The sequence below is a fragment of the Heloderma suspectum genome, chromosome 3 (assembly GCF_057233095.1).
Source record: "Heloderma suspectum isolate Gila_16-S chromosome 3, 16-S_ref, whole genome shotgun sequence".
Lineage (NCBI taxonomy): Eukaryota > Metazoa > Chordata > Lepidosauria > Squamata > Helodermatidae > Heloderma > Heloderma suspectum.
The window spans coordinates 283,750,979-283,776,630 of record NC_139460.1 but is presented as its reverse complement, the minus strand read 5'-3'; the positions used below and the strand labels follow the sequence as shown (position 1 = coordinate 283,776,630).

The window sequence follows — 25,652 nt, the reverse complement described above, 5'->3', positions numbered from 1 at the left end:
AGGAATGTTCTTTGTCAAAAAAGAAGCTAAGCGTCTCCTATGAGGAGTGACCATAAGAAGGGCCCTGCTGGATCAGACCAAAGTCCATCTATTTCCCACAGTGGGCAACCAGATACTTCCTGGGTTGTGTCTCCATGACAATGGAAGGAGAAGCGAATGGAGGAATACTGGAGTTTTTAAAAAGGCATCAGCTTTGCTGTGCTTTGGTTTATGCAGGGCTCCACGAGCAGGTTCTCTGCACCAGTAAAAATGGTTTCAACGAACATACTTCCTGGTGGGGGTTGAAGTGAATTTCACCTGACTGGCAGGGGCTGCTCAACCAATAAGAGAGGCTTTCCCCCTCTCCCCTTTTCTCCTCTCCCCTGAAAGTCCAGATGCACCTGCATTTCAAGAGCAAGCCTCACTGAACACAATGGGAGTTACTTCTGAGTAAACATACATACACTTGTGCTGTGAAAGAGCGGGGGGGACACACAGGGATGTGACACCAGCCCCTTTTCTAACTGCAGGATCTCTATAACGAAAGTGTGAAGTAGTTACTTTCTAAGGCAATAAACCAAGCCATGGAGAATCGCATGTTCAGTAAAGTGCTTTACAGGCTTCAGGGAATCCATGCTTTAAACTCTGTATTCAATTCAGGGGGATCTCTGTAAATTCTGATATGGGAATTTAGAGAGCAAGCCTCATTCAGCACAATGGGAGTTACTTCTGAGGAGATAAAACACTACTGGGTTTGTTGTGGGAAAGAAAGCAGTAAACACAAAGATGGGAAACCAGCCCCCATTGTAACATGATGCTGTGGAGGATTTCTATAACGAAGGGTTGAAGTAGTTACTTCCTAAGGCAATAAACCAAATAATAGAGAATCAGAGCCTTGAGATCACACTTTACAGCACTTAGGGAATTGGGCTGTAAACTGTGGCATTTCAATTGAGGGGGATCTCTGTAAGTTCTGATGTGGGCATTCAGGGGAGAAGCCTCACTGATTGCAATGGGACTTACTTCTGAGTAGACACTAACTGGTTTGTGGAGGGATGAGAAACACACAAGAAACGTCTCTTGACCGGGTTCACGGTGAAACGTGCACACTACTGGGCAGGGCTAGCATACCCGAGGTAAATGTGGGGGTTTGGGCACACAACTATACTGGGGAGAACCTGACATGAGGAAAAGAATCGGACTTTAAGCAGTCTCAGGAAATCCGTTTTTTCCCTGATAAGCTCCAGGGTGGCTGCTGGATAGCCACGATGTCATATATCCCTAACGACCTCCAAACACAGCCAGCTTGGAGTAAAAGGCTCATGGAGACACCGCTCTGGAAAGCCATAAGCAGGACATGAAGGCAATAGCTCTCTCCTGCTTTTGCCTCCCCACAACAATTTGCATTCAGTTAGATATGTCTCTGAGCATGGGAATTCCAATTATCAAAAGTCAGTACTTGTTAATAGACCCGTCCTCTATGAATTTATCTAATCCCCTTGTAGCTCTTTAAGCTAGTGGGCATCTTGGGGGGAGGAAAGTCGGAGCTCTTCATGAATTTGTGTGGCACCCTTGTTAGGGATGTCAGAGAATTCCGCCACGGATCTCGGTGAGGCCGAATGCCAGTGCATTTGGACCCCCGAAATCTGTGGCGGAACGGCCTGCCACCCCACCGTCCCACCGCGGATCCCCCCCAGGACAAGACTTACCTGGGGCGGATCTTCCAGGCGGTGGCTCCGGCAGGCGGTCTTCCGACTGGCTGCCGCCACCGCCATTTCCAGGCTTGTGTGAAAAAAAAAAAAAAGACGTGATAGGCTACGTAAATCTTTACGTAGCCTATCATGGTTGGGGGTGGGTTTAATAAAAAAAAGCGTATGCAAATGGCGGCGGCTATGGCCGCCGCCATTTGCATTCCTTCTTTTTGCCCTCTTAACCTACGTAAATATTTACGTAGACTATGATGGCGAAAATCAAGGGGAATGCAAATAGCGTAGCGGGCACTATTTGCGTTCCCCTTGATTTTCACCGTCATAGTCTACGTAAATATTTACGTAGATTAAGAGGGCAAAAATAAGGAACGCAAATGGTGGCGGTCATAGCCGCCATTTGCGTACGCGGTTGTTGTTGTTTTTTTACCCAGAGCCCTCCGCGGCCGGAAATCCGGCTGCGGATGGCTCTGGCCTGGCCGGGCTGGGCCTGGCCGGCTGCTCCGCAGAGCTGCAGGATTCCGGGGGGAGGGACAGAACGCCTCCCCTCCCACCATAAACATAATCCGCGAACAGGTAAGTCACTTTTGTACAATCCTAACCCTCGTGCAGCAGGAGCCAAACCAATCTCTGTATTCTTTCAGTTTTGGTAAGTGTGGCCCCAAAGTGTGTGCGTGTGTATGTGGGAGGGGTGTTGCTTCTTCTTGCCCTGGCACTGATATTTTAGAAGCATCACAGCCTAGGCATTCCCTCCCATGTACTGCCTGATGCATGAAAGAGGTTCTAGTGTGGACCTCCCCTTGCCTGCAGCCCAGTCCCTTCCATGTTTATTAGGAAGTAAGCCCCACTGAATTCAATGGGACTTGTAGCCTTCATTATTTATTTGTGACACTTATATACCACTGAATATAATAAAATCTCTCAGCGGTTCACAATAAATCTTAAAATACATTTAAATACAGTATTAAAACACAACATTAAAAACACTTCCAACTACAGTTAAAAAAAAAATTCAAAGAGCAGCATAACGTGTTGAGACGAGATGAGAGGGAGAATGAGAATAGTTTATGGGAGAAATATTAAATATTTTGGTGATTGCTACGTTGTGACTTTTTTTAATGACTACATTTTGGTCTAGCCGCTGTATTTATTCCTTGAATGGTCTTGACATTGATTTTGCATGCTTGTTTTGTTTATATGCAGCCTTCCTCAACTTGGTGTCCTCCAGATGTGTCAGCCTACGTCTCCCATCATCCAAAGCCAACATGGTCAATGGGGATGATGGGCTCTGTAATCCAACACATTTGGAGGGCACCCAGGTTGGGGAAGGCTGTATTACTGTATTTAATTTGGTTTGGTATGATTGGTTTGGTCATGCCCTTGTTACCTGTAAGGACCGAGCGCAGGTTAAAAACGTATTTTTCACAAATAAATGATTTTTTTTTTTTTTTTAAAGTCTGAGGGGACTGCAGGGCATTTTCCCGTAAATAAATAAAAAGTCTGAGGGGACTGCAGTCTGCAGGGCGAGAAGAGGAAGAAGAGCACTGCTTAAGTCACAGAAGCCGCCCGGCAGAGAGCGAGCGATTCACAACCCCTCGTTTATAAATAACACGCCGCTGAATGGCGTCTACTCCCTCCCTCCCTCCCTCTTATTTGAAGGGGGGGGGAATACTACGCCGTGCTTCTCAACCAAGCCTGGGTGCCTCCCCGTCTGGCTTTCCACAGCCCTTCGATGGCTTGAAGGACAGGCAGGCGCGCCAATAGGGCGGCGGCCCCCCCGAGGCTCGGGACGGATCGGCGCCCAAAGGTAAGCGCGCTCGCTGCGGTGCTGAATGAAAGCCGCGGCAGGCGGGGCGGGTCCGGGCGGATTGGAATGCCGCGCCACTACGTTCGGCTGCCGGAGAGCGCCTCCCTCTCCCCCTCCCTCTGCCGCTGCTGGGTCTGGAGATGGGGATGGTCCGCGCGCTGGCGCCGTCACGTGTTTTTCTCCTAGGAGTGAGACGGAGCGGCGGCGGCGGCGGCGGCTGGAGGGGGCTGGACTCGTAAACACAGACGCGGCCGCTTGTTTTGGTTTGGGGCTCCTCAGAAAAGTCTGCGAAGCTGCAGCTCCTGCAGCAGCAGCAGCAGCTCGAGCCGCGAGTCCGGCGGCGGCTGCGTGCGCCGCCGCGCTGCCCGCTCGTCTCCCGCGGTCGCCACCAGCGCGCCTCGCCTCCTCCGTTCTGGGGCGCACGAGGAGGAGGAGGAGGAGGAAAAAGACCCGGCGGCGGGGCTGCCGCTGCCGCCGCTGCCGCGGGAGGAAGGGACCCTGCCGCTGCCCTCCGAGACTTTCCCGACTGGAATGAAGAAGAGGAGGAGGAGGTGGAAGCCGCCGCCGCCGCGAGGATGTGCCCCCTCCTCTCGCTGCTTCTCCACTCGGGCAGCTTCTCCTCTTCGCCTTCCCGGCTCTCGCCTCTGCAGCCGCCTGCTTCCCTTCGGCGTGGAAATGACACTTTCTCTACTTAACCAGGCGGGACTGAATGGTGCCGCCAGCCGCCGCCGCCTCCTGCACAAGCTGAAGAAGCTGCTGCTGCTGCTGCTGCTGCTGCAATCTCCTTAGCGCCGATTTGGGATATTATTGGCGTGTTCGTTTGTTTGTTCGCGCCCCCCCCCCCACCCGACCTCTCTCCGCACGAAGGATATTTTTATTGACATCTCTCTCTCTCTCTCTCTCTCTTTCTTTCTCTCTCTCTCCCTATATAGGCGGGGAAGAAAACCAGGGGGCTCGTGTGGTGTTATTTGGCTGCCCCCCTTTATTATTTTCCTTATTTTCGAAAAGGCTTGCCTGTGTTCAGCTGAGACTTTCTCTTTTTTAAAAACAAAAACAAATCCTCCCCCCCCCATCCGCGCGCCTCCTTTCCGAGAGGAAGGATATTTAATCGGCGTCTGAAATTTGCTCCTTGCGGAGGGGTAATCCGAGAAGGGGAGGGGGCTGTTTGTTTGGGAGGGAAGCGACGGGGGAACCCCATCCTGCTCCCGTCGCCAGAGGAATTTCCACCCAGTACGGACGAAATGATGCACTTCTCCCCTTCCCCAGCGGCTGCTGCCCGGTTGAAGCTTCCCTGCGGCTTAATCGGGACTGGACTTTTGAAAGCCACGTTTTTCCGGCGGAGGGTGATTTGGGAATAAAACAGCGACCCAAGCTCTGCTTCTGGATCTGGGAGAAGGCTCTGGTCGCTGAACAGCTGTTCTCTGCCTGCCGCTCGTCCCTCTTCCCGCCCCAGTTTGGAGAGGGGAGCCAGAGCTATTTTGCTGGGGTGTTTTGTTTGTTTATTTTTCTGGGTCGCTGCTGCATGAATTGTATTTTGGACTGCTGCATTTGTTCCTTCTTCGTTTCTCCCTCCGCTCCCTCACTCTGCCGTTTTGGAAGCTGCCCCTTGCAATAGGAGCCGCGCTGCCACCTCTCTCCTTCCAGCATGGCGAGCCCCACCGAGAACAGTGAGGGCTTCTTCTCAGATGTCAGAAAGGTGGGTTACTTGCGCAAACCCAAGAGCATGCATAAGCGCTTCTTCGTGCTGAGGGCAGCCAGCGAGTTGGGACCCGCCCGGCTGGAATACTATGAGAATGAAAAGAAATGGAGACACAAGTCGGGGGCTCCCAAGCGCTCTATCCCGCTGGAGAGCTGCTTCAACATCAACAAGAGGGCAGACTCCAAAAATAAGCATCTGGTGGCTCTCTACACCAAGGATGAGCACTTTGCCATTGCTGCTGACAGTGAGCCCGAGCAAGAGAGCTGGTACCAGGCGCTGCTACAACTACACAACCGGGCCAAGAGCCAGCACCACCATCACCACCAGCACCATGGAGATGTCACGGTGGGAGGTGGGAGTGTTGGGATGGGAGAGGCAGGGGAGGACAGCTACGGTGATACGGCTCCTGGCCCGGCATTCAGAGAAGTTTGGCAAGTGATCCTGAAGCCCAAGGGTCTGGGCCAGACTAAGAACCTGATTGGCATCTACCGCCTGTGCCTAACCAACAAGACCATCAGTTTTGTCAAGCTGAACTCCGACGCAGCAGCTGTGGTGCTGCAGCTGCTCAACATCCGGAGGTGTGGCCACTCGGAGAACTTCTTTTTCATTGAAGTGGGGCGCTCTGCGGCTACTGGACCGGGTGAGTTCTGGATGCAGGTAGATGACTCAGTAGTAGCACAGAATATGCATGAGACTATCTTGGAGGCTATGCGGGCCATGAGTGAAGAGTTCCGGCCTCGCAGCAAAAGCCAGTCTTCTTCCAATTGCTCCAATCCCATATCCGTGCCTCTCCGCAGCAGGCATCACATCAGCAACCCACCACCCAGCCAGGTGGGGCTCAGCCGTAGGGCCAGGACTGAGAGTGTGACTGCCACTTCTCCTGCTGGTAGTGGTGTGGGAGGTGGAGGAGGGGCAGGGGGCAAACCCAACTCTTTCCGCGTCAGAGCCTCGAGTGACGGAGAAGGTACTATGTCCAGGCCAGCGTCAGTGGATGGAAGTCCAGTGAGTCCAAGTGCCAACCGGACCCACTCCCACAGACACCGTGGCAGCTCCAGGCTTCATCCTCCTCTCAACCATAGCCGCTCCATCCCAATGCCCTCCTCACGCTGCTCCCCGTCAGCCACAAGCCCCGTCAGCCTGTCATCCAGCAGTACCAGTGGCCATGGCTCCACCTCAGACTGCCTCTTCCCACGTCGGTCCAGTGCTTCGGTCTCTGGCTCCCCCAGTGATGGGGGCTTCATTTCCTCTGATGAGTACGGATCTAGCCCCTGTGATTTCCGCAGCTCCTTTCGCAGCGTTACCCCTGATTCCCTGGGACACACCCCACCTGCCCGGGGAGATGAGGAGCTCAGCAACTACATATGTATGGGGGGGAAGGCTGCCTCATCCTGCTGCAGCATCACAGCTCCTAATGGCCATTTCGCCCCGCGCACTTGCCACCTTCAGCAGCAAACCCGCTACCCTGGTGCCCCGTGCTGCCCACGGCTTGGCAGTGAGGATGCAGGTGATTTGGAGAAAGGCTTCAGGAAACGGACACATTCAGCTGGCACCTCCCCTACCATCTCCCACCAGAAGACTCCCTCACAGTCCTCGGTGGCATCCATTGAAGAATATACCGAGATGCTCCCCTCGTATTCCTCTGGTGGCAGCAGGCTCTCCTCTTATCGACATTCTGCCTTTGTGCCAACCCATTCTTACCCTGAGGAGTGTCTAGAGATGCACCAGGTGGAGGGCAACCACCACCGGATCGACTCTACCCCGCACACTGATGATGGCTACATGCCAATGCTGCCCGGAGTCGCTCCTGTCCCCAGTGGTGGTAGTACTCCCAAAGGTGGCGATTACATGCCCATGAGCCCCAAGAGCGTGTCTGCCCCACAGCAGATCATCAACCCCGGGAGAGGAGGTCGTCACGCACAGGCCATGGTGGACTCAAATGGCTACATGATGATGTCTCCCAGTGGCAGCTGCTCTCCAGACAGCGGCCCCACTGGCTACAGCAAACTATGGATGAATGGGGCTAGTCATCATCCCAAACTCTCAGTGGAGAGTAATGAGGGGAAGCTGCCAAGCGGTGGCAGTGATTATATCAACATGTCTCCAGCCAGCGGCTCTGGTACCAGCTCCCCTCCGGATTGCTACTTTGCCAGCCCAGGACCTCCAGGCCCAGAAGAGCCATCAGTGCAGGGTCCCAGCCAGTCCCTCCACAAACCCGTGTACCCCTACTTCTCCCTGCCGCGTTCCTTCAAACACATGCAGCGCAGGGCAGGCGAAGAGGGAAACGCCCAGATGCGCCTGTCCTTCAGCTCTGGCCGCTTGCTGTGTGCTGCTGCGGAGGACTCTTCCTCCTCCACTAGCAGCGACAGTCTCGGTGGTGCTGGGGGACAGGAGGGGGGCGGGTGTACCCTCCCCGCCCCAGCACAGCCTCTGCAGCCTGCTCCTTCCTGCGCTGCGGACACGGCTGTGCGGACCAAGAGCCATCTGGCCAGACCTACCCGTCTGTCCTTGGATGGCCCAAAGGCCAGCACCCTGCCTCGTGCTCGGGAACAGCTCCCAGAGCCCAAAAGCCCTGGTGAATATGTGAACATTGAGTTTAAGCAGCCAGCCTTCCCATCGCCCCATGGAGATGCGGGCTCCAGTTCAGAGGAGTATATGAATATGGATTGGGGGGCCGCCTGCCCAGCCGCCTTGGGATCTGTGCAGCCAAGCCGAGGTGGGGCAGGCCCCACCGGTGCTCGAGACTATATGAGCATGCAGCTGGGCAGCGGGGGACAGTATGTGGTCTGTGCCCACACTCCCTCGCCGTCCCCTCCGGCCCTTCTGCTCAGCTATGCTGACATGAGGATGGGTCATGCTAGGCCAGAGAAAAGCCCACTGCCCCTGGGGCTGCCTTCCCCACATCCTCAGACTCAGCCAGGCGAACTGACTACAGTCTTGCCCCACTCCTGCTCCTCGTCCACGATTGGGGGCCCAGGGATGGGTAGCGCCTTTACACACGTCAGCCTCAGCCCTAGCCGCAGCACCCAGAGTGCCAAAGTGATCCGTGCTGACCCTCAGGGAGGCCGGCGTCGTCACAGTTCCGAGACATTTGCTTCCTCCTCCACCCGTAATGGTGGCCTCGGGGCCTCGTCCCTACCCCATGGACCAGGAGGGGGCCCTGAGGATGCAAAACGCCACAGCTCAGCCTCCTTTGAAAACGTCTGGCTCAAGCCTGTGTCTGGGGAGCTGGGGGCCTCCCCTGGCCTTGGAAGCACCATCAGGAGAGAGCAGACAGCTGGCGGGATGGGGGGAGGCACTGAGAATGGGCTCAATTACATTGACCTGGACTTAGTGAAGGATTTTAATCATCACCAAAATCACCATCACCACCCCCACCCTCAAGAGAGTACTTCTCTGCTAGGGGTCAAGCAGCCGACCCAGCAGCATCAGCCACCTAAATCTCCAAATCAGCCTTGTGGGAGTAGCCACTTGAGTGATGAATTAAGTGCATATGCCAGCATTAGCTTCCACAAGGAGGACATCCAGTAGCTGGGCAGGAGCCAGAGACAAGGTGAGCATGCTGTAAGCTAACAATTGCTCCGTAGTGTTGGGATGGCGGGGTGGTGTTGTGGAGATGGAAACTGCTTTGGGTCATTACAGAGGATGACTTCAGTAGTTTCCCTTAAACTAACATGTGCTCAGTTTGAGTATGGCTAGGTTACGTTTTGCTAGTTGACTGCATAATGGGTCCGTTCTATTATCTACATGTATTAGTTAGTACACTATTTAGTCCCCTTTCCACTTTCACCTCTACTCCTAGAATAAGCCTGTTTTGTAAAGGGTTTGGGGTAGGGGTGTTCTAGTTAAGAAGAGTTAGGATTAGTGGTATTATATTCTTTTTATGGATATAATATAAATATTTATATTTATACATGTAAGTCCTATGAAAGGGTTGTTAATGGGTGGAGGGAAAAATCACAATTAATAGATAACAAACATGAAATGTAATCTCAGGCTGTGATTGTTTTGAAGCCTGTTAATTGCAGAGAAAATGTATGTACAATAACCTCAAATATCTTTGAGTCTTGCTTCATGTTTTGTTATGTAATATCCCTTTTAATAGCATTTGATCTTGGAAATGGTTGCAGTTGCACAAAGGGGGAAAATTGCAAAATGTTGCAGCAGTTTAAAGTGCTGATAATGGGACAGTAAATGGATTTCTGTAGTTACTAGTTTGGTTTTGTTAATTAACTATTCCTTTAGAAACAAGATAGTGTATAATGCAGCATCCCTGAAGCATAGTCTCTTCTTAAATGTGAGTCTGTAACAATACACAGGCTAGACATTGTTATTATTAATGTTATTTTTACTAGTTATAGTGTGAGTGTTTTCTCTATGAAATCCCCTAATCTACTTTTGCTGAGATTCTGGGAAGTGTCTTTGTGAGTGCTCTACTGCCCTACTTGTGTAACCTTCAGAAAATTGCAGCTTAAAAGAAAGGAATCCTGTGTGTGTGTGTGTGTGTGTATGTGCGCGCACACACATGTGCGCGCGCACAGTTGCGTATGTTGTGTATGAGAAAGAGGTGTGGTCTTGTACTTAGGGCATGAGAGCTGGAATTGGAAACCTCTGCAGTCTAATCCTGAATGAGCCAGTGACAAGTTTGGTGGCTCTGGGCAAGTTTTCCTGTGTGCAAAATACATGTAGTAATACCTCAAATGGTTGCTATGGGGATTAATTAGATAATGTTTACAAAGCATTGTGTATATGAAACAAATGACACAATACTAACTTAGTAGTATGTATGTGAGTTTGCTTGTTGCTGTTAAAAAGTTTCCCTGCTGTTGCGTTCCATTGAGAGGAACACTGATGATTTAGTAATTCTTAAATTGTAAATTAGGCAGAATTTCCATAAACTTGTCGCATTACTCTTAGCGTGATCAGTGCAGTAACAAAGATAATGTTTTAGGTTCTTTTATGGTCTGAGTCTGCACAAGACCCACGAATAATGAGATGCTTTCTCACCACTTCAGTTTTCCCAAAGTGTGTGTACTGCTGATGTGAATATGGCTGCCACTCTTATGAAGTGTTTCTTCCACCAATTATACTTGTCAAAATGTTGACGTTCTGCACAGCTATGACTCTGTTCCAAGCATTGTATTATCACAGTCCTCCTGATCTGAGCTGACCTCTCCCCCCCCCCCATCTTTGATCCATAGTAATCACTGGTGAGACGTAGAAAATGTTTATATTGGCACAGATGGAGGCAAATTCAGCAGTACGCTTTGGGGTTTTAAAATGTCATAACAAACATTTCTTCTGTGATGTGCTTTAATTGCTTGTTTGCTGGGTGCAAGTACTAACGGCATGAGAGAGGGGAGTGGTAAATGCCCTTATAAAATACATGAGTAGCTATCCTGTGTTTGAACTTGTGAGAACTGAAAACAAAAACCATAAATACCCCGAATAAACAACAATTAAACAGTTTTCATTGTCAAAAACAAATCAAGCACCTTACTGCTGCTTTCAGCTATGTAGTTAACCACGAATTACCATGTGGAATATTAAGACAGTCCTGCTGCTTCTCCTGTATGACTGCTAGGCCAGTTTTAAAAATTCAGTGTGAGAAGTGCAACTGGAAATAGTACAGAATGGGTGGCTATGTGTCCTGTTTTAGGTGGTTGTTATAATGAAAATAATGTTTTTCATGGACACAATCTTGAAAGTCATGTTAGTTGCAGTCACAATATCTCTAGGACATTGTTACAGGCAGCTTCATTCCTGTCCATTCAGAATAGTCTAAACAACCTTCAGGGCACCATTCTCTAGGTTCCAGTTCACCTTGAACAGGACTGCTTCTCCCCTCTTGTTTCTGCTCTTAACCAGAGATACATTCCCTTGCCACTGCAGCATTAAGAACACTGTAATACTGTTACTGTAGGATGTATAAGCAGATAATTGTTTTACAGTCCGCTATTTCCACGCTTCTTTAATTGTTCGTTCATCATGCCGCCATCAGATCTTGAGAACAGTTATGGAGTTAAATAACTGTTAATGCAAATTTAGTGATAGATAGGAGTACTTGGCTGCTAATAGTATGGTGATATTAATGTCGGTCTATTCCTTGATGGTCTCAATAAAACGTTATTGCATTGGACTTTAGCTGGCATGGGGTTGTGTTTTTTTAATGAATCAGTCATGCTTTTCTAAGGTGTTGAACGAGTGAATGTCATTCTCTCATTGTAGTAGAAATCACTGTAAGAAGATCAAGTAAAAAGACCAATACAATCATATTGTGAAAGTTTATTACTTAGCTTTTCCCCCAAAGGACATACATGCTGCTACTTCCTAATATTTAGCTAGCCAAAGCATCGTTTTTGGGGACATGCTTTTACATTCTTTGAAGAAGTGACGTGGGAAATCTAAACCTTGGAGAGCCCAAATTCTCCCCCTATCCACTGATGAAAAGTACACCACTTACTTTCCTCAAGCCTAACTCCAGGCCCCAGCTTGCTGAGAACTGGCATCTTCATGCTTCTCACTGGTGCCATTGTTCAGAAATAGCATGAAGGTAGCATGCACGCTCATACTTCACTGTTGTGCTGGTGGTGGTGGTGTGTGTTTCAGGAACCAAAACAAAGCAACCAGTGTTTCTGCATAACTCAGGAGAGATCCACTCCTGTCCTTTCCCTTAGTGCCAGCATTCCTGCATACAGGATACCCACTTCACTGAAAGGGGGTGATATTGACCAAATGGACTCAAGTAATGCGTTGAGACAATCCTCAGTCAATGGGTTGGAGCCAAATGTAGTCATTCTTTGAGAAGACCCATTGAAGCCAATGGGACTTAAGTTATGTAAGTCCAGTTGATTTCATTTATTTATATTTATTTATTTATTTATTTCATTTCTATACCGCCCAATAGCCGAAGCTCTCTGGGCGGTTCACAAAAACTAAAACCAAACAACACACAATAAAACAATTTAAAATATATAGAACATTAAAACCACAATATAACAATACAACCACAATAAAACCTAGCAGCAGTACAGGAGTTTAAAATTGGATTTCATTGGGTCTGTGATTAAATTTGGATCCCACCCAATATCTCTAACCCTATAGAATATATTTCCATAAAACAGAATTGACTAATACAAAGCAATACTCTATGACTGTCCCACAAATGTAAAACATTAATTTTTTTTGCACCAATCCAATTATTTGTAAATTATTAATCTCCCTTCCAAGAACACCTCATCTCATTCACTGTGTCCAGTATCAACATGGTATACAGGACAGATAAAAAAATAAACTGGATTTGTTTTTTCAAATTAGATTTTTAATTTAAAAAATAATCAATACAATATTACATTTATCTCTTGTTTAACAAATAACATAGTTACAGTTAAAACTCATCACAAACATGCTAAACCTTCACTTACAGTCTCATAAAAATGAAGTTTCTTACCAATAAAACGGGGGCTTAATTTCAGTTCTTTCATCAGATGAAAATGGCTCTGTCCAGCCTACCACCTCTTGCTTCTTGAAAGTTCTGGAGTTTTAAGTTTCTGTTTCTGTCATATGTGCAGGCTGGATGGGATTGTTGTTGTTCTATGCTTATGTGGTGGTGGAGCCAGGCCAAGCAAGGCAGAGGAATTAGTTGAATCAGAGAGACAATATAAGAATGGCTGGCTGGAGGCAGAGTAGAAAGGAACAGTGGAGTGGAGTGGAAAGAATTTATTTCTTACTATTCCTAATGTACTGCTGCTGCATCTGCAGCTTGACACAGTTAATAGTATTAAGTACTATTTCCTAAATTGATAAAAATCAAGTTATGTAAAAAATTACACAACGTCTACCCTCATCGATGTAAAATACTGTATAGAGTTGTGTATTAACATGTTTTAGTGATCGGATGTGCACCATTGTTTAAGAAATATGTGATGAACTATCAGTGGCAAACTTTATCTAAATCAATGATTTAAATCAGGGTTTTCTCATAGTGATTTAAATAATTGATTCAAATTGCCTTGTTTTAAATCAATCTGTTGTGATGGTCAACAAATGTAAATTATCATTACAGGGAATGAACAGGCCGGCCTTAATTAATTCTCTTTTGTCAGTGAAAGTATCAGTGGCTCTTCATAGTGCTTACTGGTTCGCAGTTCTCCTCAGCCTGCGTAGGCTAAAAAGTGCAAGACGTCTTAAAGTCAAGACTATTTTTGTTTCGTAACCCTCTTATGCTGCTCTTTTGCTGGTTTATGAGAGGGGTTATTTTGCTGCCATTTTGTGTGTGTGCATGATGAAATCCACTAGATATTGGTAGGGGATATTATGCATGTACTGATTGGCGAATGTCAGTCAGTTGCAACCTGCAAAGTTTGGCTCCTCTTAGTCCTTTTTAGATCTGATCATACAATCACAGAATGGTAGGGCTGGAAGGGGCCTACAAGACCATCGAGTCCAACCCCCTGCTCAATGCAGGAATCCAAGTCAGAGCATCCCTGACAGATGGCTGTCCAGCCTCGTCTTGAATGCCTCCAGTGTGGGAGAGCCCACTGCCTCCCTAGGTAATTGGTTCCATTGTCCTATCGCTCTAATAGTCAGGAAGTTTTTCCTGATGTTCAGCCGGAATCTGGCTTCCTGTAACTTGAGCCCATTATTCCATGTCCTGCACTCTGGGACGATCAAGAAGAGATCCTGGCCTTCCTCTCTGTGACAACCTTTCAAGTACTTGAAGAGCGCTATCATATCTCCCCTCAGTCTTCTCTTCTCAAGGCTAAACATGCCCAGTTCTTTCAGTCTCTTCATAGGGCTTTGTTTCCAGTCCCCTGATCATCTTTGTTGCCCTCCTCTGAACCCTCTCCAGCTTGTCTGCATCCTTCTGAAAGTGTGGTGCCCAGAACTGGACACAGTACTCCAGATGAGGCCTAACCAGTGCTGAGTAGAGGGGAACTCGTACTTCCTGGGATTTGGAAGCTGTGCTTCTATGAATGCAGCCCAAAAGAGCATTGGCCTTTTTTGCAGCCACATCACATTGTTGGCTCATCTTCAGCTTGTGATCGACAACAATTCCAAGATCCTTCTTGCTAGTAGTGTTGTTGAGCCACGTATCCCCCATCTTGTAACTGTGCCTTTGGTTTCTTTTTCCTAGGTGCAGAACTTGGCATGTATTCCTATTAAATGTCATTCTGTTGTTTTCTGCCCAGCGCTCCAGTCTATCAAGATCACTTTGAATTTTGTTTCTGTCTTCCAAAGTATTAGCTATCCCGCCCAGTTTTGTGTCATCTGCAGATTTGATCAGGATTCCCTGCACCTCCTCCTCCAAGTCATTAATAAAAATGTTGAAGAGCACTGGGCCCAGGACTGAGCCCTGTGGTACCCCACTCATTACCTCTCCCCAGTTTGAGACCAGATTCGTCTGGTAGGATTTGTTCTTCACAAATCCATATCTGGTGGGCTTTAGTCTGATTCATAGTTGAAGACATCCATATGTTCACTTCTCATTCAGACACAGGCGAAAAACTGTTCAAACTGGCAGTACTGCCCCTATAAGCCAGGATTGCTAACCAGTTGAGATGCCAATTCAGATGTGACAGCACGTATGACTCAGTCGTAATCCTCCAAATCATGATCCAGAGGATCAGAGAACGTGACATCTGAATGCGGCTGCCATCTTGTGCTGTATGAGACTAACATATCGCTTTTTGAGACAGGCCAGTGGAAACTTAATTGTAGCTTTTATGATACATGCTTTTTCAGTTACCGGTTAGAACTATTGACATCAGAAAATAAATAAAATAAGCCCCATTCAAACTTTTGGCTAACCTGCCAGTAGAATTTTGACTTCATTCACAATGTGCCAAAAACTGACCTGGAAATAATAATCTCAACAACAACTCCTGGGAGCCTGGTGAACCATGACTGCGCTGGTGAGGTTCCAGCTCTCTATTTAAGAAGTGCTGCTTAACTGTTATATTTGCTTAGTGACCATTAATTTATTTCTTGTCGTATTTGTGAGACACATTCTCTTAGGCAGCCAAAACAATATGCAGCATTAAAATAATAGAGAGCTAATGTATTCCTTTTATACCCCTTGTGCAGTTTACCTTCTTTATTTATACAAGCCTAGGCTACTCCCATGGGGGAGTTCAGATATAATGCCAAGCAGTAGCCCTGCCTACACTTCCCTGTGCTATCATTGCATCAGCAAAAGTTGGGTTGGCAGGCAAATATGCATTTTTGACATGGAATCTCAGGACAGAATGGGCAGAACATGTTTCCCAAACTGGTTGTAGCCCATATCTGAGCTTTACGTAACTCTATCTGCTTCCAGCAGCAAGTTAAGTATTTGAGGTTTTCTTTTCAAAGCTATATTAATATCATGTTTTGTACTGTTTAAAAACAACACAGAATTGTTAATGGATGATTCCTCCCATTACTAGCATCTTGGTCCAGTTAAGGAGATCTTTGCACAGAGGCAGGCATATTTATTGTGTGTTTAAACATGGTGTGCATTGGAATGTGCATGTGAGTTGGATGCCAGCTGTCCACTCTTGAATTAGGCCTGGTGTACATATGCAGTAAACTGGATATGTCAGGCTGCCAATCTGGGACAAGATTTCTCCTTTGTGAAAAAAAAACACCTCCCTCTGAGTACAAAACCAGAACAACAAAAAGAACGGGGCTAGAAACATTCTCCGGGTTTTTAGTTAGGGCAGGGTTTTTCAAACTTCCTTTTCCCAGGGCCCACTTGAGAGACCTGAAAATTATTGAGGCTTACCAGTCAGAAAATGGCAGAGCAGGGGTAGAGCCAGTCACAAAATGGTGGAAGATGGATACAGAGCTTGGCAAAATCACCCGGCAATTATTGATAGCATTTTCTATTGATATCTAATCCCTTTTTGGAAATGGCTTAATTCTTTGCCATAGTAATTTCCTTGTGATGGCCCTATTCAGGTGTTCTTAACTGTGTAGTGTAAACATGCGAGGACAGGGAGCATGCTAGCCCTACCCCCTTTTCTTGTGCATTTCTGTCGCTCTCTACATATGGAGAATGACATTCTGAAAAGGAGAGCCTCTTCTATTCATGGAGGCTCTTCATGCAAGCTCAAACACTGGAAAACCAGCATTCAAAATAATTTCTGTCTCTTTCTGTCTCTGTGCCCTTGTTCATATTAAATTGACATTTTATTTAAAAATGTGAAAGCTAATGAGTCATTGGACTACCTTGCACACCATATTGTGCAGTGTGGAAGTATATTCTAAAAGAAGTTTTAAGAGAGAGAAAAGAACTCTCATCTGTTAACCAAAGATCTAAAAAGAGTAAGAATAGTTTGTTTAAATGGAAAACTTGATAAGGAATGTCTTATAAAACAATTGCCAGGCTCAGTCATTTTTGTACTGCACTTTATGGAACATGTTGAAATACAGTAGTTCACAAATGTGGCTTTGTACGCCTTTGCTTAACTCAGTATGGGTTCAATCATTTCAGAATAAAATATGGATTATAAACATTTCTGCTAAATTCTACAGTGGCAAAGAAGTCACTAATCAAGTCCTGTTGGGAATGTCTGAGTAAACATCATTAACGATTCATGTATCAGTCTGACAAATTTTAATCAACACAGAGTGTAAATAGTTAAAGGGGATTTAAATAACTCTGACACTTAAAAACCAACCAAAAGATGGCTTGAAGTGTACCTCTGTGATCATACTTGACATAGTTAGATCACATTCAACCTTCTATAATTGAAAGGTTTGCTGATTTCTTCATTAAACTTCACAGTGCAATTGGAAAGGAGGGAAAATGTGTGTGGGGTGTCTCATTACAGATTGTTGTTCAGTTGTTCAGTCGTATCCGTCTCTTCGTGACCCCATGGACCATAGCACGCCAGGCCTTCCTGTCCTCTGCTCTCTCCTGGAGTGTGATCAAGTCCATATTCATTGCATCGGTGATGCTATCTAGCCATCTCATCTTCTGCCGTCCCCTTCTCCTTTTGCCTTCAATCTTTCCCAGCATCAGGGTCTTTTCCAGGGAGTTTTCTCTTCACATTAGGTGGCCAAAATATGTGAGCTTCAGCTTCAGTATCTGTCCTTCCAATGAGCACTCAGGGTTGATTTCCTTTAGGATGGACTGATTTGACCTCCTTGCAGTCCAGGGGACTCGTAAGAGTCTTCTCCAGCACCACAGTTCGAAAGCATCAATTCTTCTGTGCTCAGCCTTCCTTATAGTCCAGCTCTCACAGCCATACGTTGCTACTGGAAAAACCATAGCTTTGATTATATGGACCTTTGTCGGCAAGGTGATGTCTCTGCTTCTTACTATGCTGTCTAGGTTTGCCATAGCTTTCCTCCCAAGGAGCAAGCGTCTTTTAATTTCATGGCTACAGTCACTGTCTGCGGTGATCTTGGAACCCAAGAAAATAAAATCTGTCACTGCTTCCATTTCTTCCCCTTCTATATGCCAGGAAGTGATGGGGCCAGATGCCATGATCTTAGTTTTTTTAATGTTGAGTTTCAAACCTGCTTTTGCACTCTCCACTTTCACCCTCAACAAGAGGCTCTTTAGATCCCCTTCACTTTCTGCCGTAAGGGTGGTATCGTCTGCGTATCTGAGGTTGTTGATAATTCTCCTGGCAATCTTAATTCCGACCTGTGATTCATCCAACCTGGCGTTCCTCATGATGTATTCTGCATATCAATTAAATAAGCAGGGCGACAATATACAGCCTTGTCGTACTCCTTTCCCAATTTTGAACCAATCGGTTGTTCCATATCCGGTTCTTATTGTTGCTTCTTGAACCTCGTACAGGTTTCTCAGGAGACAGGTAAGGTGGTCTGGTACTCCCATCTCTTTAAGAATTTGCCAGTTTGTTATGATCCACACAATCAAAGGCTTTAGTGTAGTCAATGAAGCAGAAATAGACGTTTTTCTGGAATTCTCTTGCTTTCTCCATGATGCAGTGAATGTTGGCGATTCGATCTCTAGTTCCTCTGCCTCTTCGAAACCCAGCTTGTACTTCTGGTAGTTCTCGGTTCACATACTGCTGAAGCCTAGCTTGTAGGATTTTGAGCATAACCTTGCTGGCATGTGAAATGAGCGCAATTGTGCGGTAGTTTGAACACTCTTTGGCATTGCCCTTCTTTGGAATTGGAATGCAAACTGACCTTTTCCAGTCTTGTGGCCACTGTTGAGTGTTCCAAATTTGTTGGCATATTGAGTGCAGCACTTTAACAGCATCATTTTTTAGGATTTTAAATAGCTCAGCTGGAAGACTGTCATCTCCGCTAGCTTTGTTGTTAGTAATGCTTCCTAAGGCCCACTTGACTTCACTCTCTAGGATGTCAGGCTCAAGTTCAGTGACCACACTATCATGGCTATCAGGGACATTAAGATCTTTCCTGTATAGTTCTTCTGTGTATTCTTTCCACCTCTTTTTAATCTCATCTGCTTCTGTTAGGTCCCTGCCTTCTTTGTCCTTTATCATGCCAGTCTTTGCACAAAACATTCCCTTGAGATCTCCGATTTTCTTGAAGAGATCTCTAGTCTTTCCCATTCTGTTGTTTTCCTTGATTTCTTTGCATTGTTCATTTAAGAAGGCCTTCTTATCTCTCCTTGCTATTCTCTGGAACTCTGCATTCAGTTGGATATATCTTCCCCTTTCTCCCTTGCTTTTCGCTTCCCTTCTTTCCTCAGCTACTTGTAAAGCCTCATCAGACAGCCACTTGGCTTTCTTGCATTTCTTTTTCTTTGGGATGGATTTCGTTGCTGCCTCCTGAACAATGTTACGGACCTCCGTCCATAGTTCCTCAGGCATTCTGTCTATCTGGTCTAATCCCTGAAATCTATTCCTCACCTCCACAGTATATTCATAAGGGATATGATTTAGGTCATACCTGAATGGTTTAGTGGTTTTCCCTACATTCTTCAATTTAAGCCGAAATTTTGCAACAAGAAGCTCATGATCTGAGCCACAGTCAGCTCCAGGTCTTATTTTGACTGACTGTATAGAGCTTCTCCACCTTTGGCTGCAAAGTACATAATGAATCTGATTTCGATATTGACCATCTGGTGATGTCCATGTGTAGAGTCGTCTCTTGTGCTGTTGGAAAAGCGTGTTTGCTATGATCAGCGTGTTCTCTTGGCAAAACTCTATTAGCTTTTGTCCTGATTCATTTTGTACACCAAGGCCATGCTTGCCTGTTATCCCGGTGATTTCTTGACTTCTTACTTTAGCATTCCAATCCCCTATGATGAAGAGGACATCTTTTGTTGGTGTTAGTTCTAGAAGGTGTTGTATGTCTTCATAGAACCGATCAACCTCAGCTTCTTCGGCATCAGTGGTTGGGGCATAGACCTGAATTACTGTGATGTTGAATGGTTTGCCTTGGAGTCGTACTGAGATCATTCTATAGTTTTTAAGATTGTACCCCAGTACTGCTTTTCCCACCCTTTTATTGACTATGAGTGCTACTCCATTTCTTCTAAGGGATTCTTGCCCACAATAGTAGATATGATGGTCACCTGAATTAAATTCGCCCATGCCTGTCCATTTTAGTTCGCTGATTCCCAAGATGTCGATGTTCAATCCTGCCATCTCATGTCTGACCACCTCCAACTTACCTTGATTCATTGATCTGACATTCCAGGTTCCTAAACGATATTGTTCTTTACAGCATCGGATTTTCTTTTCACCACCAGACACATCCACAGCTGAGTGTCCTTTTGGGTTTGGCCCAGCCGCTTCACTCTTTCTGGCGCTACTTGGAAATACCCTCTGCTCTTCCCCAGTAGTATATTGGACACCTTCCAACCTGAGGGGCTCATCTTCCGGTGTCATATCTTTTAGCCTTGTGATACGTTCCATGGGGTTTTCTTGGCAAGAATACTGGAGTGGGTTGCCATTTCCTTCTCCAGTGGACCACATTTTGTCAGAACTCTCTGCCATGACCTGTGCGTCTTGGGTGGCCCTGCACGGCATAGCTTATGGCTTCACTGAGTTACGCAAGCCCCTTCGCCACAGCAAGGCAGTGATCCATGAAGGGGTTAGTCACAGTAGGAAGCTTCTGATAGGAGAAAAACGAGATTGAAGAGCAATTATGATAAGAGAACACATTTCAGTCTTTTGCTAATTGGATAAAACTTCAGCACTGTGGTTCTTCTTGGTGGAATTCCCAGATGTATCTTCCCATCCATATTCTGTAGAATACGTAAGAGGACGTAGAAAAGAGAACCATTTTGAAGAACTTCACAAAAGACAAGTTCAGAATGTCTTTTGAACAGTTCAGATCAAAGTTGTGGCACTGATTTCTGGGTCTGTGAATCAAGTGCAATCAAAGAGCTTTTGGAATTTATAATACAAATAAATTCCAAACGATTTAACTAAATAGGATAATCTGCAGCCAGGGTTACTTAATTCAGTGGCAGGGAACTGTGGTTCGGGGCAGGGGTGGGAACAGTACCAGAGATGTTCAGCTCTGCAAAGGCTGGAATCCCAGATTATTAAGGGTCTTGCATTCACCTAATTGCTAGCAACATCTTGTGTAATCTGCAATTATTTGTTTCACTTAGTCTTTCTATATAAGATTGGTCACTGTGAACACAAACATATAATTTTGTTTGTTTTGCTTTAACCTTAAAGTTAAATACAAGCTTTGAAAAGGAACTTTATGATGACATTGCGCTCGATTGTATACATATAATGTATGCTTCTGTGCCTATTTTGCTTAGGAACTGTAGAGTTTCAAACATATTTTGCGGGGTTTCTGCCCCTTTCCAATGTTACCTCCTTAACAAGTTAGGTATAATAGCGCTGACTTTTGGTTTTGCTGCAGGAAGAGTGGATTTTGTAGCAAAATATTTATCTTAGATACCTTGTATTTTAAGCACCATAAATATATTTAATTTAGTACTTCTTCTGACATGTTCAATAATATTTGGGTTTTAAGGGAAGAGTGAATAGAGCAAGTAGACATAAGATAGAAAACACTTGTCAGAAATGTTTGGTAAACATGTTGTCAGGTTTTCCTTTGCCCCCACTGATCTTCAGACGCCGAATCAAACACAGACAAGAGGCTTCAATCTACAGCTTTTAATTCCATTACCACAAGGAGTCATACAGATGCAAATTCTCAGTGACTCTCAGTCTGTAAGGAAATGCCTTCAGGGAGTTCAAAAGGTAGCTACAAAAGTTGCCCACTGTTTGAAAGAAGGCGGGCTTACTAGCCTAACTTAAGGGGTGGGCGGAGGTCTCTCTCTCTCTCTCCCACCCCCCCCTCTCTCGTGAGGCTTCTAAGCGCCGCTGTTCACACAGGGCCAATCGGGAAGACCTCCTGAGTTCTGCCCCGTCCATCTCCCTCTTGGCTCTGCATCTGTGCCTTACCTCTATTAATTCAGATTCACCAAACACCACCTCTCTGTGTTCGCTATCTCTAATGGTGTGTGTGTGTGTGTGTGTGTGTGAGTGTGAAGAGGGACCTTCCTCCAGCTGCACCTTTGAAACCTGAGGAGCCTGCCTCGCCATTTCTGGAATAGCCTGGGAACATTCCTCGCCCATGTCTGGCAGCTCCTCTTCAGACTCTGAACTGCTCTCCTGCTCCCTGCACTCAGAAGCACCGCTGACACACATTGACAGTGGCAAGGTTTTAAAGAAAGGCATTGGATTAAAGATCCCATTACTTGAGCAGAAGGCCTTTCTACTTTCATTGGGTATGTGGGCTGACCTGCTTTTCCTCCAAATCTGTAGTTTCTCCCCCCCTGCCCCCGCCTGCCCAAAATTAGCTCCAAGGGGTTAAGGGACCCTCCACAGCAACTTGTGTGTGTGTGTGTGGGGGGGGAGTGTTGTGGCTGCAGACAGAAGAAGTATTGGCAACATTCCAAACCCAGCATGAGTGGAAGTATCTTTCAGTCATGCAGATGGATGTTTGGACTGAAGCCACTACATTTACAATTGTGTTTCTTATCAACACATGCATTGCTAAGTGGTCAGTGCCTTATCAATTTGGCATGAAACAAAAATTGAAGTGGATGGAAGGAACTGTAGCAGTGTTGGCTGTAGCAGTTGACCATGAACTACAGTTTAGTTGCTGCCCCGACACATGTGTTAAATCAGTATGGAAAGAACATGACAAGATTGTAGATCCCCCCCCCACACACACACATTTCTGAGTGGCTCTGCTAAATTGCCCATGCAGGGAATAACCAGCTATCCAAATACTGTTCTAGTGTTTGGAAGGGAAAGATCCTGCTCCTGGAAAGAGGAGGATAGGCATGCCCTTGGAAGCGTGGAAGTACTTAATATTTAACCTAAATCTACATTAAACCCATTCCCTCTCCCCACCCAATAGACAGAGTGACCTATTGTTCCCTCTTCTTTTTGACTATTACGAAACGTGAACAAGCTGTTATGACACCCCCCTCCCCCGCCTTCAGTCTTGTGACTTTCACTATTTCTGATGTTATTTAACATGTATTTTTATTTGGTCCTTGCCAGAGCTGAAGGGTTCTGCATATGTACCTCTTGCCTGATAAGGAATAAACATAAACAGGTCCTGTGTGTGCAGGTCTAACAGCTAGGGTCACGTGCAGAGTCCTTTTAAAAAAGCTAAAATCCCACCAATTGGCTATCTCCCTGAAACATCTGATGGATAGGAATTTAGGTTTTTTAAATGCTGCATGCATATTTTGTTGGGTTGGAGCCAGAACAATTAAAATATATGAAGCAGTTTCTTCAGACAAGGAAACGAGTTTCAGCAGAACAGCAGCAAATTGTGCTGTTGTAGAATGCTGCTGTAGACCATCTGAGGCAGGACTAGATCCTGCATTTCTTTTTTGCAATAGTGAAAAACATTTTACATTACAGCCCCCTCCCATTACACCCCTTGGGAAATAGAGGTGAAAATGACATTTGATGTACCTGGTATAGCCACTTCTGCCTGGAATGGGTGTTGAACACATCCAGAATAACAGAAATGGGGGTGGGAGAGATTAAAATGAGATAGTATACATCTGCTGTTGCAATTGCACACACCATTGTAGCCACTCAACCTAACTGAGAGGCTTCATTGTACATGTACATAAACACTTCCACATTCATTGTGCTTTTTGGGAGAGCTCTGCATGTGAATTGGACAGGCTGTACTTCCTAGGGATTTGATGTATATACTGGAGTACCTGCATAGCTTGGACTGGGATCACTCCATGCTGTAATTTGCTATGGTTTATAATGCATGAAAGATGAAATGTTGTAGTCCTGTGAATTAAATTAAAATGGTTGCTTATCTAAATCAAAAGTTCTGATGACAATTTTACCTAATTAACCATCTTTAAACACTCTAATAAATATGTGCTTCATCCCACTTTTGTATCTTGCAAGTTTCTACAAGGGGAAAGGTGTGCAGGCACGTAACTGGGATATGTGGTTTCTCAGGCCTTTGAACTAGGTAAGGAATGTTTCTCAAGATGGAAGAATGAATGGTTGGATGGTGCTTTCTGCCTAAGGGCTTGAAACTCACAAGAGGAATGTTATCATGTATTCAAAGCCTGTTTCACACAAGTCTTTGTTGAACAAGATCTTGGATAGATTCTTTGTTATTATCCAGCACTCTGCAGCAACAACGAAAAAGAGTTCCCCAAAGTGCTTTCATTGAATGGTGATATAGAAAAGAATGTGAGGGATGTGCAAATTGTGATATGACACTATAAACTGTTTTCAGACTGTCCTTTTTTATTTATATGGAAACACCATTCAGAGCTAAGGCTGCATAATCAAGGTCAATAGACAAATTGGTCTATTGCTAGCATGTCCCGCTAAGTACCAGTGGTGGTATGGAACCCATCTTTCCTATGTAGCAGCGGGTAGCATTTCTACCATTGTTGACTGCCTTTTTGAATTATCCCATATTTTATTCAATACAACCCTACTTCTCTGCATTAGCCGAGAGAAGTAGTGGGAATAGTATTCCATGTTGTTCAGGAATAGAAATACTGCAGTATGAGTCTATGCGAGGACTGAACAATATGTGGAATTGGTGGAATATTTCAAACCTATAATAGTACTATCATTAAAATCTGGTAACATGTACAGTCAGGGCCATGCAGCTGCTTGTCAGCCATTCGTTCCATTACTTATGAGCCACCAATGATGGGTGTGTGTGTATGCCACTGGCTGTACTTCCTGAATGGTTAGTGCCCTACTTTTGTCAAACCCCTTGAATTACGGCTGAAAGTCCTGACTTCGCTCCCATCTGGGTGTGTTTCCTTCCAACTTCAATGTGGTGGTGTACAGAGGCCAACTGCCCAAACAGTTATCCTTGTTCCAGTATGACTGTACATATTGTTACATGGCCCTGACTGTATGTAACAAAACAAGTGTGAGCTTTCTGGTAGGTAGAGCTGGCTGGGTAGAGGGAAGCAGTAGAGTCCATCTTTTGCTTGCTTGCCCTGTCCACCTTCCCATGCCTCCTGCCTCAACGGTTAATCAGCTGGGGTGTTATCTGGCACTGCTCTTTAAGGTTTGATGGAGTTGGGATCTTCCCAAAAATGTTGGTTAAGCTGTGCCTTCATTTCAGCACACCATGGAAGTCTGAGGAATGATTCCTGACATCTATTCTCAAAACTGTTGATAGTCATACCAAGCTGTGGTTAAATGTTAATTAGACATATCAATAATATGATACCAAAAAGTGCTCTGTCTAATTATATCAATACCCTTAGGTGTTCCCCATTTCCCAAAAATCATGGTCTTGAAATTAACAGGGCCTCATTTTTTTATGTGAGATGTTTACTGTTTCACTTGCTACGTTAACTAAGCAAGTTCTATTCTGTTTCTAAAGAGCTCTTGTAACAGTAATTGCCTCTTACTGATTTAGGTCATAGCAGTTTCATTTAGGTTTGAGGACAGAAAAATGAATGGCTGTGGTGTATGTTTTATAGTTTAGTTTACTGTTGTAGAACTTGTATTTCCCCCCTGTCTTAGACTTGCCTATGTATCTTGTAAGATGGTGCTTACAGCTAACTTTGAATGGGACAACAGGCTTTTAATAAGGTTTTACAAAGCCACAACCTGCACATTTCAGGTGTATGCAGTCAGTGGAATTTCAGTAGCCTAATTTTGTGCAGGGTTGCAATGTCTGTGTGTTTTAATAATATTTCCAGGACTCTAGGTTGTGGTAGTGGATTAATCTTCAGATACATTCTCTGAGGTTTTCAAATGCCCTTTGTCATTTGCCCTAAATGTGTGTGACTGGAAATGCTGTATGGTCTTTTTAAAAAGGAGGGCTAGGATATTCATAAGTCCTGCGATTTTGCTGGGGTGTCTCAGTCTGTCATGGGCATGTCACACTAAAAAGGAATTTCCCTTTAAAGCATTTTTTTGGAATCACATTGCTCAGTTCTGTATATATGCAACTTGGGATGTGTTTGGACAGTCAAGATTCTGAGATTGATGCCCTCTTCTGTGTGACAGAGGGAATTCCATGG

General features: G+C 45.6%; 1 protein-coding gene across 2 annotated transcripts in view; it reads left to right on the top strand.

Annotated features, from left to right (window-relative positions):
- Nucleotides 1-5,137: 5,137 nt before the first annotated feature.
- IRS1 (insulin receptor substrate 1) overlaps nucleotides 5,138-25,652 on the top strand; it is a 66,057-nt gene continuing 45,542 nt past the window's right edge. For both annotated transcript variants that reach the window (XR_014788896.1, XM_084842028.1), the window contains exon 1: nucleotides 5,138-8,741. Coding sequence is in view for 1 of the 2 variants with exons in the window: in XM_084842028.1 (XP_084698154.1) it covers nucleotides 5,138-8,719 (3,582 nt within the window). In the remaining variant the exon portion in view is untranslated. The remainder of the gene's footprint in view (nucleotides 8,742-25,652) is intronic.